The sequence below is a fragment of the Octopus bimaculoides genome, chromosome 9 (assembly GCF_046866305.1).
Source record: "Octopus bimaculoides isolate indiv1 chromosome 9, ASM4686630v1, whole genome shotgun sequence".
Lineage (NCBI taxonomy): Eukaryota > Metazoa > Mollusca > Cephalopoda > Octopoda > Octopodidae > Octopus > Octopus bimaculoides.
In genome coordinates this window covers 70,736,955-70,751,954 of record NC_142936.1, presented here as the reverse complement: position 1 = coordinate 70,751,954, position 15,000 = coordinate 70,736,955, and the positions used below count along the sequence as shown (strand labels likewise).

Sequence of the window (15,000 nt, the reverse complement as noted above, 5' to 3'; positions counted from 1 at the left end):
TGTATTTGCTTCAATAGATTTTGAAAATAACAAAAAAAATTTAGTAAAAATAATCTTGTCATTATTAAGTGATTTGGAACAAAAATTAACATGTTTTGAAGGTAGGTTTTAATTTAAATTGCTTTTTACCAGGAAGCTTGTATTACAGAAAGAAGTGTGGTCTTGAACAGATTGGTATAATATGGGTTAGACAACAAAAACACAAGAGATGAAATCATTAAGGAATCAAGGATTAAGGTAGAATTAATTAAAAAACACATTTATATACTGGAATATGCCAGGAAAAGAAAGAGCGAGACGATGAAAGAGAAAAATGTAAGAATAAATTGAGTGCCAGTTTAGGATAACTAAAAAAAAAAGAGAGAGAGAAGTACAGATCGAACCTTGGATGTAATTTGGTAAATAATATGGCATCCCCCTTTCAGTTTTATATCCAGTGTTTTTCCTTTTAATTTAGAGTTCTGAGATAGTGTTGTACCATGCAAACTAAAAGAACTTTCCCCTCCATTTATCTTTTCTTTGTTGACATAAAATCTGTTACATTTTGATGTATTGGGAGAGAGACAGACAGACAGAGACAGAGAAAGGATGAGCACTACTAAATGACAGAAATTAGTCTGGAAATTCTTGATAGAGTGATCTTCCATTTACTTCCGTAGATAGATTAGGTCACTTATCTCAGTTATACCAGTGGTAGCCAAACGGACATATGATACTCAATAACAATGCAAAACAGGATATTAAGGTGAGCAGCTGAAGTGGTTTCACATGCTTTAACTCCAATAACAACAGTTAATTCAGAGGATAGGTTTTAATTAATAGGGGAATACATTTGTTTATTCATTCTTTATTGACTTTTCCATGCCATTATGGGATAGAGGAATCTATTATTGAGGCAGTGTTTTATTGCAGACTGCCCTTCTTGTCATAAATCCTTGCCTGTCTTTCAAGTAAGGTGTGCATTTATGTCAGGGCAATAATGATCAAGCAACAATTCCAGGACAAGAGAAGTCACAACATCACAAGTTATAGCAAACGCACGCATTCTTTGATTTTTTAGTCATTTGACTGCAGCCATGCAGGAGCACAGCCTTGAAGGATTTTAATTGAACAAATCGACCTCAGGACTTATTTTTTAAGCCCAGTACTTATTCTATCAGTCTCTTCTGCCGAACCGCTAATGTTATAAGGATGTAAACACACCAACACCAGTTGTCAAGCTGTGATTGGGGGGACACAAACAGACACAAAGACACACACACAGGTACATACATACATACATACATACATACATACATATATGACAGGCTTCTTTCAGTTTCTGTCTACCAAATCCACTCACAAGGCTTTGGTCAGCTCAAGGCTATAGTAGATGATACTTGCTCATGGTGTTACGCAGTGGGACTGAACCTGGAACCATGTAGTTGGGAAGCACACTTCTTACCATAAAGCCACGCTTATGCCATATTTATACATACATACACACATACATACATATATATATATAAGAGGATATATTAACCTCTTAAAGGGATGATTACATGTAAGAAAACACTGGTTCTATACCTTATATCTTTGGGAAATAAAATTTCCCAAAATCAGTAGGTATATATTAAGTATATAATTCATTTTAAATTAAGAGAAGAAGAAGGAGAGTTAGTAGTTAATTATTTTTTATTATAAATAAATTGATAATCATTTCTTCCTACAGCTGTTTCCATTTATACTCACTGAATAAATTACAAATTTATGCATTAAATTTGCATTTATATGTTATGAGCAAAATATCATCAGGGAAAGTTGGTTAGAATGAACAGATGTAATTTCTTAATATCTAAATTTTCCCTGATGATATTTTGCTCATAACTTATAAATGCAAATTTAATATATAAATTCATAATTTATCCAATGAGTATAAATGGAAACATCTGTAGGAAGAAATGATTATCAATTTATTAATAATGAATATTTATTAACCACAAACTCTCCATTTTCCTCTCTTAATTCAATACGAAAATATATATATATATATGCACATACCAAATGCAGGTGTACTCAACACATTATGTAAAGTATATATTATGTAGATGGATGATGGGGTAAGCGGGCTTAAATAAAATAGAGATTCAAATTAAAAGAAGAGAAAGCACAAAATTCCAATAATACTGATTGTGAAAATAAAACCTAATTGAATTAAAATAACATGAATCTTGTTAAAATAGCAAAACATTATGGAAATAAGTAGGCTGAGACGCCAGCCTAAAATTCCATAAAAAAATTCAATCAATTTAACATAAAACTCTTTCGTACCTGTCATTTTCAAATCTTTAATTATTTATTTATTGAAAATGACACAAATAGTTTGGTCTTTAAACTATCGAAATAACAGGTTTCTTTAAAAAGAAAATTAAACTTATAAAAGGAAGTTATCTAAAGTTTAATTTCAAAGAAGACTTAATATTTAAAGAGAAAAAAGTGTTAAAAAAGAAAAACAGAAGTAGAAATTTTATCGTAAAATAATTGGTTTCAACTAAATATTCAGAAAATGGAATTCCTGTTACCTGAGTGGCATAAAATTTTTAAAGAACTATAAATAGAATAGAATAAAGTCTGTGATTTTTTCCTTTACTCTTTTACTAATTTCAGTAATGGTGTAGTCAAGAACATCAACCTCTTTTAATTAACATGTATTCTACTACTACTACACATGCATTCATACATACGTGTGTGTGTGTGTGTATGTGTGTAGGTGGGGCAGCATCTTGGTCAAGTGTCTTCCGCTACAGAACCAAACTGACCAAAGCCTTGGAAATGAGTTCAGTAAACAGAAACTGGAAGGAGATCATCATATGCATGCATGCATATCTATCTATCTAATATAAATTTATATATATACGTGTATATATATATATACACACACACATGTATATATGGGTACAGGACGTCATCACCAAGTAAGTATATATATATATATATATATATATATATATATATATATATATATATATATATATATATATATATATATATATATATATATATATATATATGTGCGAGGAAAAATATATACAAAAAAGGGGGGTTTTTTGGATGATTGTGTATAGAGGGATATATTATTTTGTTTAAAAGAGTTCCAACACTGTCTGTTTTTATGTTTTATTTATATTCCTGCAGAACCAATGTGGGGTATAGAATATGGAATATACAATATATAATATAATATACAATATATAATATAAAATAAAATAAAATAAAAATGGATGGCACCATGAAATAAAGTATTGAATGTAGATGAAATATTGAGTGTTCAATATAAAGGATCAAATATATAAATATATGTATATAAAGGCGACTCGAGTTTCAGGGCTATTTCCCTTCATCATGGCCGGTATGACAGACTTTAACAGACTGTAATAAGTTGGCTGGTTTTCTGTCTTTTATACCAATTCCTTTGGACAGCAGCAGTAGGTGTTTGGCTATTTTTAGAATTGATGTCAAATCTATTTTTAGAAATGATGATATTTGAGTAATTGTTTTGTGTTTGGGTTGTAGGGATAAGATTTTTAAACCCCAGTAGGTGTTTGGCTGTTCTTAGAAATGATGCCAAATCTATTTATAGAAATGATGATATTTGAGAGATTTTTTGTGTTTTAGTTATAGGGATAAGATTTTTAAACCCCAAGTAAGATAAATTTAATCATTGTTTGTTAAGAGTGGGTTTGAATTTCTTAATATAGTCCTTTTCTTTGCATTTTCTTTCAATTTCATTCCGGTTGTAAAGTTTATGGAATGGAAATATAATAAAAGTTTGATGACCACATGTTGCCAGATGGTTACTCAGTGGTATTTGGCGGACTTCTGGGTTTTTAATCTGTTGTCGATGTACCCGTGAGCGTTCCGATAGTGCATTACCTGTCTGGCCAACGTACAGTTCTTCACAATTAGGGCATTTGATGCAGTAGATTACATTTCTACTTTTGCAGTTCATGTTCGCATTGGTGAATATTTTCCCTGTTTTTGTGTTCATATATGGGCCGGTATGGATTGATCGGCATGTGCCGCATCGGCTATCATTGCATTTGGATACAGTGAATGTTTGATTTTTGTTGCTGAGGTCAAACCTTGCCTTTGTTAATAGCTTTTTCAAGTTTTTAGGTTGTCTCTTACTGAGAGTTATATTTTGATCTGTAATGATATTTCTCAATTCCTTACTTTGTGCAAAGATCGGTAAGTTCGCTTTGGCGATATTAAAGATGTTCTGGTGGCATGGATTTTGTCACTATAAATGGAATGATCTTTTCCTGTTTGTCTTTTCTTTGCGGTGTCCTCAGTTGTTGTATGGGTATTTTTGAAGCCCGCTGAATACCATTTTCTATGAGTCGTGATAGGTATTTTTGCTTCAGCAGAAATTCTTTCAGTTCCATCAGGCGTTGATTTCTGGTCTCTATATCCTCTACAATAGTACATATTCTCCTGGCTAGGCAGTATGGTATGTTGCATTTTGTATGGGGTGGATGGCATGATTTAAAGTTCAAGTATTGGTGTGTCTGTGTGTTTGTAATATATATCTGTGGTAATGGCGGTGTTCTTTTTAATTACCATTATATCTAGAAATGGTAATTTGCTACTGTTCATTTCCTTTGTAAATTGGATGGATGGGTGTAGGTTGTTCAGGAGGGTGTTAAATACACATAATTAAGGATAAAATCATTATAAAAATAATACTATCAGTGGCCAGCATGTAACAAAAACCGTATAGGTAAGAATTAATATAGATATATAAGTATATAGATATAATTATAATTAAGGGTACTGAGAAACAGCACCAACATGCTAAAAATAGATGTCAAATGACTCTAACACCACATCAACACTCCATTAGCACAGGCTGAAAGTGAGATAATGAATAAAAAGAGATTTAGCAAAATTTTTTAAAGGCTAATTCTAGATCGAACGATTTCTGACTATATATATATATATATATATATATATATATATATATATATATATATATATACACACACACACACACACACACACAGACATCTCTGAAGTAGCATTGTCACAGATCGTTTTACATGGCACCAGCACCCATGAGCCTGCAAGACTAGGACCTCTCAGCCGAGACAGGGACATAGAGGATATGCTTGTATGTGTGGATGACATGTCTTTTTCAAGCACAGTAAACTGCCAGAAATCTGGCCCCTCACACCTACCCTACAATGTCATTCTAAAAGTAAACTATTACATTATCAAAGCCTTGAAGCTATGAGCTTATTTATGATTAACTCAAAACAGTCTGAATAAATAAGCCTTACATTTGACAGAGTAATCTGAATGCTAAAGAGTTAAACTAACTGCTGCTGTTGACAGTTACTGCTTTTCTACATCAACAAACTAAACACAATTACCCTGTCCGCTTCTGAATATCCAACAACCTGGTTAACCATGTTTACCAATTACTACCAAAATATGTTACTCATTTCAATAAAGAACTATTGCATCACATGGCTATTTTTGATGAGCAACTCCTAAGATTTTTCACTTCCACGATTCAAGAAGTTAGTGTCTTCAGTAACTTCTTAGTAAATAAAATGTCACATCTTTAACATTTGCCAATATTAACATCAAAGAGACTCAGTTTTTTTGTTTGTTTTTTTTTTAATTTGGAATCAATAAATATTTTACATAGATCAAAGCAGCTGCTCACTGTATACAAAGTTCATTCATATACATTCCAATTTATGTACCATAATATTCTCATCTGGAATGACATATCACCTTTTATTGACATTCCAGAACACATTCAGAAGAAATCTTGTTATCCGATCAAAGAGATAAGCTAATATATTCTTTTCTGCTCTAGGCACAAGGCCTGAAATTGTTGGGGATGGGGCCAGTCGATTAGATCAACACCAGTATGCAACTGGTACTTAATTTATCGACCCCGAAAGGATGAAAGGCAAAGTCGACCTCAATAAGCTAATATATCAAAGCTTCATGAGACAGATGCATGTTGTTGTTGTTGTTTAATCCAAAGTAAACTCTGATTTGAGCAGAGAGCTTTGATCAAAAATAATTCATTCACAAGTATCTAGGACTACGTTACCCAGTATGTTTCATTTTTTTAAAAGATAGTAGTATGATTTGAGGGATAGTTGACTGCTATTTCTAGCAGAACAAGAGGCTTCCACATGAAATTGTTGATTTTGTTTAACCCCAGGTTGACTCTGAGCAAATTTATGATCAAAAGCAATTCAGTCATAACCTTTCTATCTTTTTAGGGCTATCTAGGACTACACTATTCAATGTGCCTCCTTTAGTTCTTTAAAGACAACAGTGTGATTTAAGGAGTAGTTAACTGCTATTTCTTGCAGACCAAACAACCATGTCCTTTTTTTCTAAAGGATATGTGTGATTTGGAGGAGGTTTGGTTGCTGTTTCTAGCAGATCAAGATATCACATAATGTAATTTAAGGGGTAGTTGACTGCTATCTCTTGCAGGCCAAACAGCCATGTAAAGATTTTCTTGTTTTGCTGTTGTTTAACTTTGGTTAGGCCTTGGTCAAGTGGATTTATGGTCAAAGGCATTGCAGCTATGACCATTTCATCTAATTTCTGATGAAACCCATGATCACATTGTCCAACATGTCCTTTTTTTTTTAAATGACCACATGGTCAAGGGATAAGAAGAATTCAAAACAATGTAAATGAATAAGTCTTATATTTGACATAGTAATCCAAATGCTGAAGAGTTAAGGAATGAAGACAATATGGTTTAGAGAAGAATAATTAATTCATGTAGAGAGAAAATGACTACATGAGATTATTGGTTCTTGGAAGAAAAACTGTAGAAAAGTTAAGCACTGGAATTTGAAAGGCTTGTGACTCAGAGGACAGAAATGATAGAGAATATGGTAGAATATGTGAGGAAGCTGTAACTCCTTTTGTCTCCAGATTTCTCCTGAAATACACCACCTTTGATTCAATTAATTTTGAAAATACTGACGAATTTAGTAAAATTACTTTATCATCATTAAGCTGGAGTCTGGAACAAATTTACATGACTTATAAAACTAAGAGTAGTCTCAGGCAGGTTTGTATTAAATGGGTGAAAAAAAAGGTATTTACATGGTACAGCCACCATATTCCTTGCAACCTAAGAGAGCAGTAAAGTTATAGGACTCTTTTGCTATTCCATGTGTGTATGATTTCTAGCAGGGTTGGCTCTGTTAGGGAGAGAGATAACCATCTCACAACATGAAGACAAACCAATGGGAGACTCTGAATAGAGTGACTTGGCTTGCTAGGAATAAGAGTTAGATTTACATCAAATTGCACCTCTCCTGTATTAAAAGAAAGAAGGATGAAAGACACACAAGACCGTGTAATTCTAAATGCAAAAAAGGAAGGGATAGTTATATCTGGAATGTATTAGGGGTCCACTTAATCAGAGTTAGCCTGGGGTTAAACAAAAACAAAACTATACTGTCTGTGATAGTTCAACAATTCATTAACCATTTTGTTACCATATTTCTGTTGAAACACATTGTCTTTGTTTCAATTAATTTAGAAGATAATAAAGAATTTAGTGCTGATGTTTGAAACAAAGTAACATGAAATTTTGATGGAAGGTTTAACTTAATATCACTTTAACACTGGATTTTGCATCAAAGAACCAGGAATGGTCTCTGGCAGACTGAAATCGAAAGGGTTGAAGATTACAGGACATTTTCAATTTTGGAAAGATCAAATATCCTAATCAATAGAGTACAAAACAAACATCTAAAGATCAAAGGGACCAATCTGATTAATTTCCTGTTTTCTTAACCCTTTTGTTATCATATTTCTTTTGAAATACACTGCTTTTGTTTTTATTAATTTTTATAATAACGCAAACTTAGTAAAATGACTTTATCATTATTAAGCTACTTTTAAGAACATAGATTAACATAAAATTTCTAAGGAAAATTTTTTCTTTATTTAGAACACTTTAAACAGGAAGTTTGTACCATAGAATCAGGAGCAATCACACACAGATTAATATCATAAGCATTAAATTTCAATAGAGATTGCTTATCCATTTTTTGTCTATTAATGAATAGTAAATTATAGCTATTTAGCAAATAAAACTAAGACGGTTTGCCTAATATGCATAACAGTGCAAGTCCCAGCAATGCAAATTAATAGTATACTACACACATTGTCAGTGTCTACTTACTTGACTGAAGTCATAAAAGTAAATTATTAATGACATCATAAAAACATGAATGAGAAAATGAGAATTAATTAAGACTACAAATATTATTATACCAAATAATTTTTCATCAATGGAAATTTTAGGATTTATTGACAAAAATAGCTATTACAATGAATGACTTTTCTTCCCACAACAGGTGTAATTTCAGCTCATTAAAAATTATTTTTGCTTCGCTACAATAATTATATTAGTCTGCACTTAACTGAACGTTTTTCATCCAGAAGACTCCCCTGGAAATTTTCTAATACAACTATCACAAATTCAATCAAAATGACTAAATGATGAGTTTTTTTTCAAAGTATAGAAATAATTTAAAGTTGATTGATAAAAATATAACTGTCAATCAAACATAATTAATGATTATATGGTGACTAATCAAAATATCATTATCGTTTTAACATCTACTTTTCCAGGCTTGCATGGATCAAATGGAATTTGTTGAGGTAGATTTTTTACAGCTGGATGCCCTTCCTGTCACTGACCCCATCTGTTTTCAAGCAAGGTTGTATTTCTCCATAGCCAGATATGTTTTTCCCAGAAGATTAGAAATGAACAACATCGCTTGTTTGATGGTGATGCTCATTTACAACAACCATCACATGATGTCAGGACAAAAACAACACACACGTGAGTACACACACACACACACACACAGATATATAAACATTGGGCTTCTTGCGATTTCTATGTAGTAAATCCATTCACAGTGCCTTAAGTTGGCCTGGGACTGTAGTAGTAGACACTTACCTCAAGTACTGCACAGTGGATCTGAACCTGAAACCACATGGTTGGCAAGTAAGCTTCTTAACCACACATCCACTTCTGCATCTAATACATTAACACGTTCACATTCAGATTACTCTATCAAATATAATGCTTATTTATTCACATTGTTTGGAATTAGTCATACATTATTTCATAGTTCAGTCAGTGTAAAACAGTATATGGCTAGGCCAGACCTTTAAATTACAACTAAAATTCACCTGATGGTATTCTATCTCACTGGTTTCTCTTATAAATAAAATACACTGTTTTTCATTTTGATGGTGTGATTGTATATTTTTAGAATAACATTGTAGAATAGGTGTGAAAGGCTAGATCTGGCCAGTTTGAACATAAACCAGGTAGATATGGCTGGTTTAAATGCTAAAGGGTTAAAGAAATTATAAACCATTTTAACAGTTTTTCACCAGATGTTACCAAATTAGATTGATGTTCAGTCGCATAACCTACATTTGATAAATTAGCTTTCCAATTATATACATATATTGTTTATAGAATATATATCTGATAAAAGATACAAAAGTATATAATAGACATTATTCAGACATACAAACACCTTTCCGGAGTTTTTTTTTAATCAACTCCATTGATGAGAACAAATATTTTGACAATATTCTCACATCAATTATTGGAATAATTTAAGTTTAGTATTGTCAGTTTTTTTGTATCTAAGAGAGCTTCCACTACAAACAGTTCATGTCTTTTTTATAGCCTTTATCACCTATTGGTATCACAAAACCATACTAACTACATTATACTACACTATATCACTGTAGTTCATCTTCTTTACCCAGCCACTGTCACAGTTAATCTGTGTTCTACCTTTTGTGCAAGTCAACCTTTTTGCCACCATATTTCTGTTGAAATATACTGTTTGACCCAATTAATTTTGAACCCTTTAGCATTCACATTATTCTGTTGAAAGCAATGATTTTTTGTTCACATTGATTTGAATTAATCATGCATTATCTTGTAGCTTTAAGATTGTAGGGTTGGTGTGAGAGACCACATCTGGCCACTTTGAACATAGAATATTTTGAATGTTTTGGTAGAATATTTTGGTTGGATATAGCCGGTTTAAATGCTAAAGAGTTAAATAATCTTTTACTGGTTTCAGTTATTGGACTGTGACCATGCTGGGGCACTGCCTTGAAGGGTTTAATCAAACAAACTGGCTCGAGTACTTATAACATGTTTTTTAAAGTTTAGTACTTATTCTATCAGTTTCTCTTGCCAAACCACAAGGACATAATCAAACCAACACTGGTTGTCAAGCAGTGATGGGCAATCAACACATACACTCACATATATATGCATGATGGGTTTCCACACAGCTTGCATCAATGGAATTCATTCACAAAGCACTGATCAGCCCAGAGAGCTACAATAGAAGACACTTGCCCATAGCGCCACGTTGTGGAACTGAACCCAAAACCATATGGTTACAAAGTGAGCTTCATAACCATACACCTGTGCCTGTTAAAAACATAAATTTATCTTTATTCAGCTGGAGTTTAAAACATAAATTAACATGGAATATTGGTAGAAGGTTATCACTAATTTTAGGTTGTATTTTGTGAAAGAGTCACACTAGCTGTGAGGTTAAAGTGCTTGACAAAGGTACAAAGTTTACACCAAGCACTGTATTGTGCCCATAAGCAAGGCAGATAACTCTGCTGATTCTAGTTTGCCTAACTCATGCACTCCTGAGAGTGTAAGAATAAAACCATTATAGTAGTCATCATCGTCATTTTAACGTCCACTTTTCTTTGCTTGTATGGGTCAGATGAAATTTATTGGAGCAGATTTTCTATGACCTAAAGCCCTTGTTGCGATTACCTCATGTTTTCAAAGTCAATCAACAAATTCCCTGACACAAAATTTTAAACATATGTTTTCAAAGTCAATCAACAAATTCCCTGACACAAAATTTTAAACATATTTTAAAAAATACACACCATTTTAATACAGACCAATAGAACTATAATATATAAAAGTACTTTTTTATCTTATTTACACCTCAAATATTTTTACATTCTTTTAATCTATACTTTTATCTATATATTTATATGTGGTACTTTTATATATATAAATATATTGATCTATATTATAATGTATTGATGTATGTGTATTTTTTAAAATACGTTAAAAATTTTGCATCTGGGAATTTGTTGATTGACCTACATTTTGTTTCTGAATTTTTGCTCCCAGATTAATTTTAATCTGTCTACTGAAACATATATGTTGGTGATATAAATGATTTAAATAACATCTTGTACATTTGTCTGCCTTCTCCATTTCTCTCTCTCTCTCTCTCTCTCTCTCTCTCTCTCTATATATATATATATATATATATATATATATATATATATATAGCATCAGTGGTGCTTCTCCTTCGCAGAAACCCAAACTGCATCTCATCTAAACTAACTCTTCTCCTAATTAGTTGGGCTATGACCCTGTCCGTGACTTTCATCACCTGATCCAACAATTTGATACCTCTGTAATTATTTCTATCTAAGGCATCACCTTTACCTTTGTAGCAGTTGACTATGGTGCCGCTACACCAGTCATTGGGTATGACTCCGTGTATCACCTGGTTAACTATATGGGTGACTAGACTATAGCCTACACCGCCAGATATTTTAAGCGTCTCAGCAGTGATTCCTGATGGGCCAAGGGCTTTCCCTGTCTTCATACCCTTAATTGCTTTATCTACCAAGGTACTGTCAATTCGGATAGCTGGTCCCTCTGTTGGGTTGACATTTGGCAGACTCTCTTTCTCCTATTCATTCTCTTCATTTAGCAACCTTGCATAGTGACATCTCCAAGTCTCTCTCTTTGCAGCATCATCAAATGCAAGTGACCCATTATCAATATATATATATATATATATATATATATATATATATATATATATATAATTTATATAAAGGGCATATATATTTATGGAAAAAATTGATGAAATTTTTTTTCATTATGAGGTTTTTTTCACGCTGACTACTTGATAAATTCTTATAAAGATTTTATCCTATATTATATTATATATATATATATATATATTTCATTATGAGGTTTTTTTCACGCTGACTACTTGATAAATTCTTATAAAGATTTTATCCTATATTATATTATACATGTATATATACACATATACAAATATGTATATATACACACATATAGATATGTTTTGGGTTGTCAGAGAAATTCATTCATTTCTTTGTAATGATATTTGAATTAATATGCAAAATATTTTTATCAGAGTTTTATTGATTTATTTTATTTTTTTTGTAGCTCTATTCTTCCTCTGCAACTTCATCATTTTTTAAATTTGAAACAAATTTTACCTCTTTTCAGACATACAGCAATGGAGTGCCAAGTAGAAAAACAATGAACATTTTTGACACCCGCTTCTTTTTGCTTTCAGTCAATGTTCTAAATTTTCCCAGGCCACTGGAAGCATTTGTACTATGTATGGAGAAGGTGCTATTATTAAAAAAACTGCACAGAAGTGGGGGTTTTTTCATGCTTCAAGGAGGAAATTCAATCTCACAAACTCTCCACATTCCAGCAATCATGTTCAGTTCAATGAAGATTGATTGAATAATCTCATCCATGAGGATCCATATTAATTTACAAGGGAACTGACCCAGCAGATGGGATGCTCTTATGATATCATTACCCATCACTGTCACACCATTGGGTAATGTCCAAATGATATGACTGGCAACACTTCATGTTTCTTCCTTATGCCCATGTTGCTAATTTGACCAAAAATGCTATTCAAGAGCTTGGTTTGGAAGCTCTACTGCATCCTCTGCATTTTCCTGGTATAGCGTCTTCAGATTATCGCCATTATTTTTTTTATTTCTCCCCGTTGAAAATGTGGCTCAATGAATTCTTCAAGTCAAGATGATTCCAACCGTCAAGGCATCGACAAATTAGTGGAACATTGGCAAGAAGTTGTGAATGATGAAGGAGAATACAACTATTGAGTGATCTAAAATTGCTAAACAAGGGCTGAAATAAATGATTTTAAAAAATGAAGAAATCTATCTAACAACTTAATGTATATATACACATGTATGTATACCTTGTTTAGAAACTGGTGATAGTATCTAGCCACAGAAAATCTCTCTCAGTAAATTCTGTCAAACCGATGATGATGAAGATATGACCGAATGGTCAAGAAGTTTGCCTTGCAACCGTGAGGTCATGCGTTCAATCCCAATACACAGAATCTTGGACGAACGTCTTTTTCTTTCTTGCTTGCTTTTTTTTTTTTTAACAGTTTCAGATCAAACCATACCGTGCGAGTTCAATGAAATTCTCTGAAACCGTAAAGAAGCCCATTGGGTAGATAGTACTTGTTATTCAAAAATGCAGCCTTGTCATAGAGAGTCATGATGACTGTGCCTGAATATGAAGGTTAAGGGAGCACATATCGTAAATTCAGTCTATCAGCATAATTCTCAACGTCGAAATCGATAGAAACCCTTCATTGTTTCGAGCTAACTATAAAAATTCATACGAAAAATCTATAATAAAAAGATAAAACTGAAACATGGTCGTGTATTTTAATGAAACGTATAAAAGAAAAATCACTCCCCCACACACAGCAAACACGTGTGTGCGTGTGTGGATGGATGGATGGATGGATAGATAGATAGATAGATAGATAGATAGATAGATAGATAGATAGATAGATAGATAGATAGATAGATAGATAGACTATCTAGAAAGAGAGTGAGATCCGTCGGCATACGCTCAAACACATATATTTTCATACATACACGACTCACACACGCACAACTATTCAGATTTAACTATGCCGGCAGACAGTCAGTTTACAAACATGCACAGAAGTTAAATAAAACTTCTGTATAAAATTATGCAACATAACTAAAGATTTTTATTATCATTATTTTTACTATTGAATAAGAATTCACCGCAGTATGATGAATGAATTTTATTCATTCATCAGTCTAGTAGTTAGTATGATGGGGGCGGCGGGATTACGTAGGAGCAATATGTCAGTAGGTCACATCGGTAATGAATGTTGTGAGAAAATAAAAAGAAATGCACGCAGAATTATTATTATTACGATTCTTTTTATTATTATTAACAACATTATCGTCAACATCACTATCATTTTCATCTTTCGTTGCTTTCTTCATGTATCAGCGATAAATCTAAACAAAAAGCGTTTTTTTTTCTCTCTCTCTCTTGCCAAAAAAGATTTTATTTCATTTACGAAATAATATGTGTGCATATATATATATATATATATATATATATATATATATATATATATATATATATATATATATATATATATATATATATATACACATATATATATACACATATATATATATACACACATATATATAATGTGTGAGTGTGTAGGGATATATATATATATATATATATATATATATATATATATATATATAGAGAGAGAGAGAGAGAGAGAGAGAGATATTATTTGGAAAAAATAGATTTTGAAATGGCATGTAATTCACTACAGCAGACACACACACACACGTTTAAGTCCAACAACATGCTCTTACAGATGCAGTATTTGGGCATATTGTCAGTGTTGTATCCTGAGGTCATTCAGTGTTTTGGGTTCTCCAACGTAAACCTTGATTGATTGATCTACGCGACCCGGCCTTGGTTGATCAACCCAAGCCTCGTGTCCAAGCGGCATTCTACTGACCTGCCATTCACCTCCAGAACCATATAATATAGATATTATACATGAATGTGATGTATGATATAAGAAAGAGGGAAAAGGAGAGAGAGGAGAAGAGACTTGACACTAATGAAAACGTGTTAAATGTTTACTTGGAATGAAAGAAAACTGAACTACTGTTGCGTTGAACTGTCGACCAAATTATAACAATCAAACTTCGAGAGAGGGGAACTTCTAGATCTGCTAAAACTAACAGCCA

At 32.4% G+C, this 15,000-nt stretch overlaps 1 protein-coding gene across 6 annotated transcripts in view; it reads right to left on the bottom strand.

Moving 5' to 3' along the window:
* The window catches only part of LOC106881649 (transient receptor potential cation channel subfamily M member 3), a 701,312-nt gene that overhangs the window by 680,544 nt on the left and 5,768 nt on the right, over positions 1 to 15,000 (bottom strand). For 2 of the 6 annotated variants that reach the window (XM_052970745.2, XM_052970746.2), the window contains exon 1: positions 384 to 673. The exons of the other annotated variants lie outside the window; for them this stretch is intronic. In XM_052970745.2, coding sequence (XP_052826705.1) covers positions 384 to 647 — 264 coding nt within the window. In that variant the 5' untranslated portion in view covers positions 648 to 673. Of the gene's footprint in view, positions 1 to 383; positions 674 to 15,000 lie in introns of those variants that run through there. 6 annotated transcript variants of the gene reach the window in all.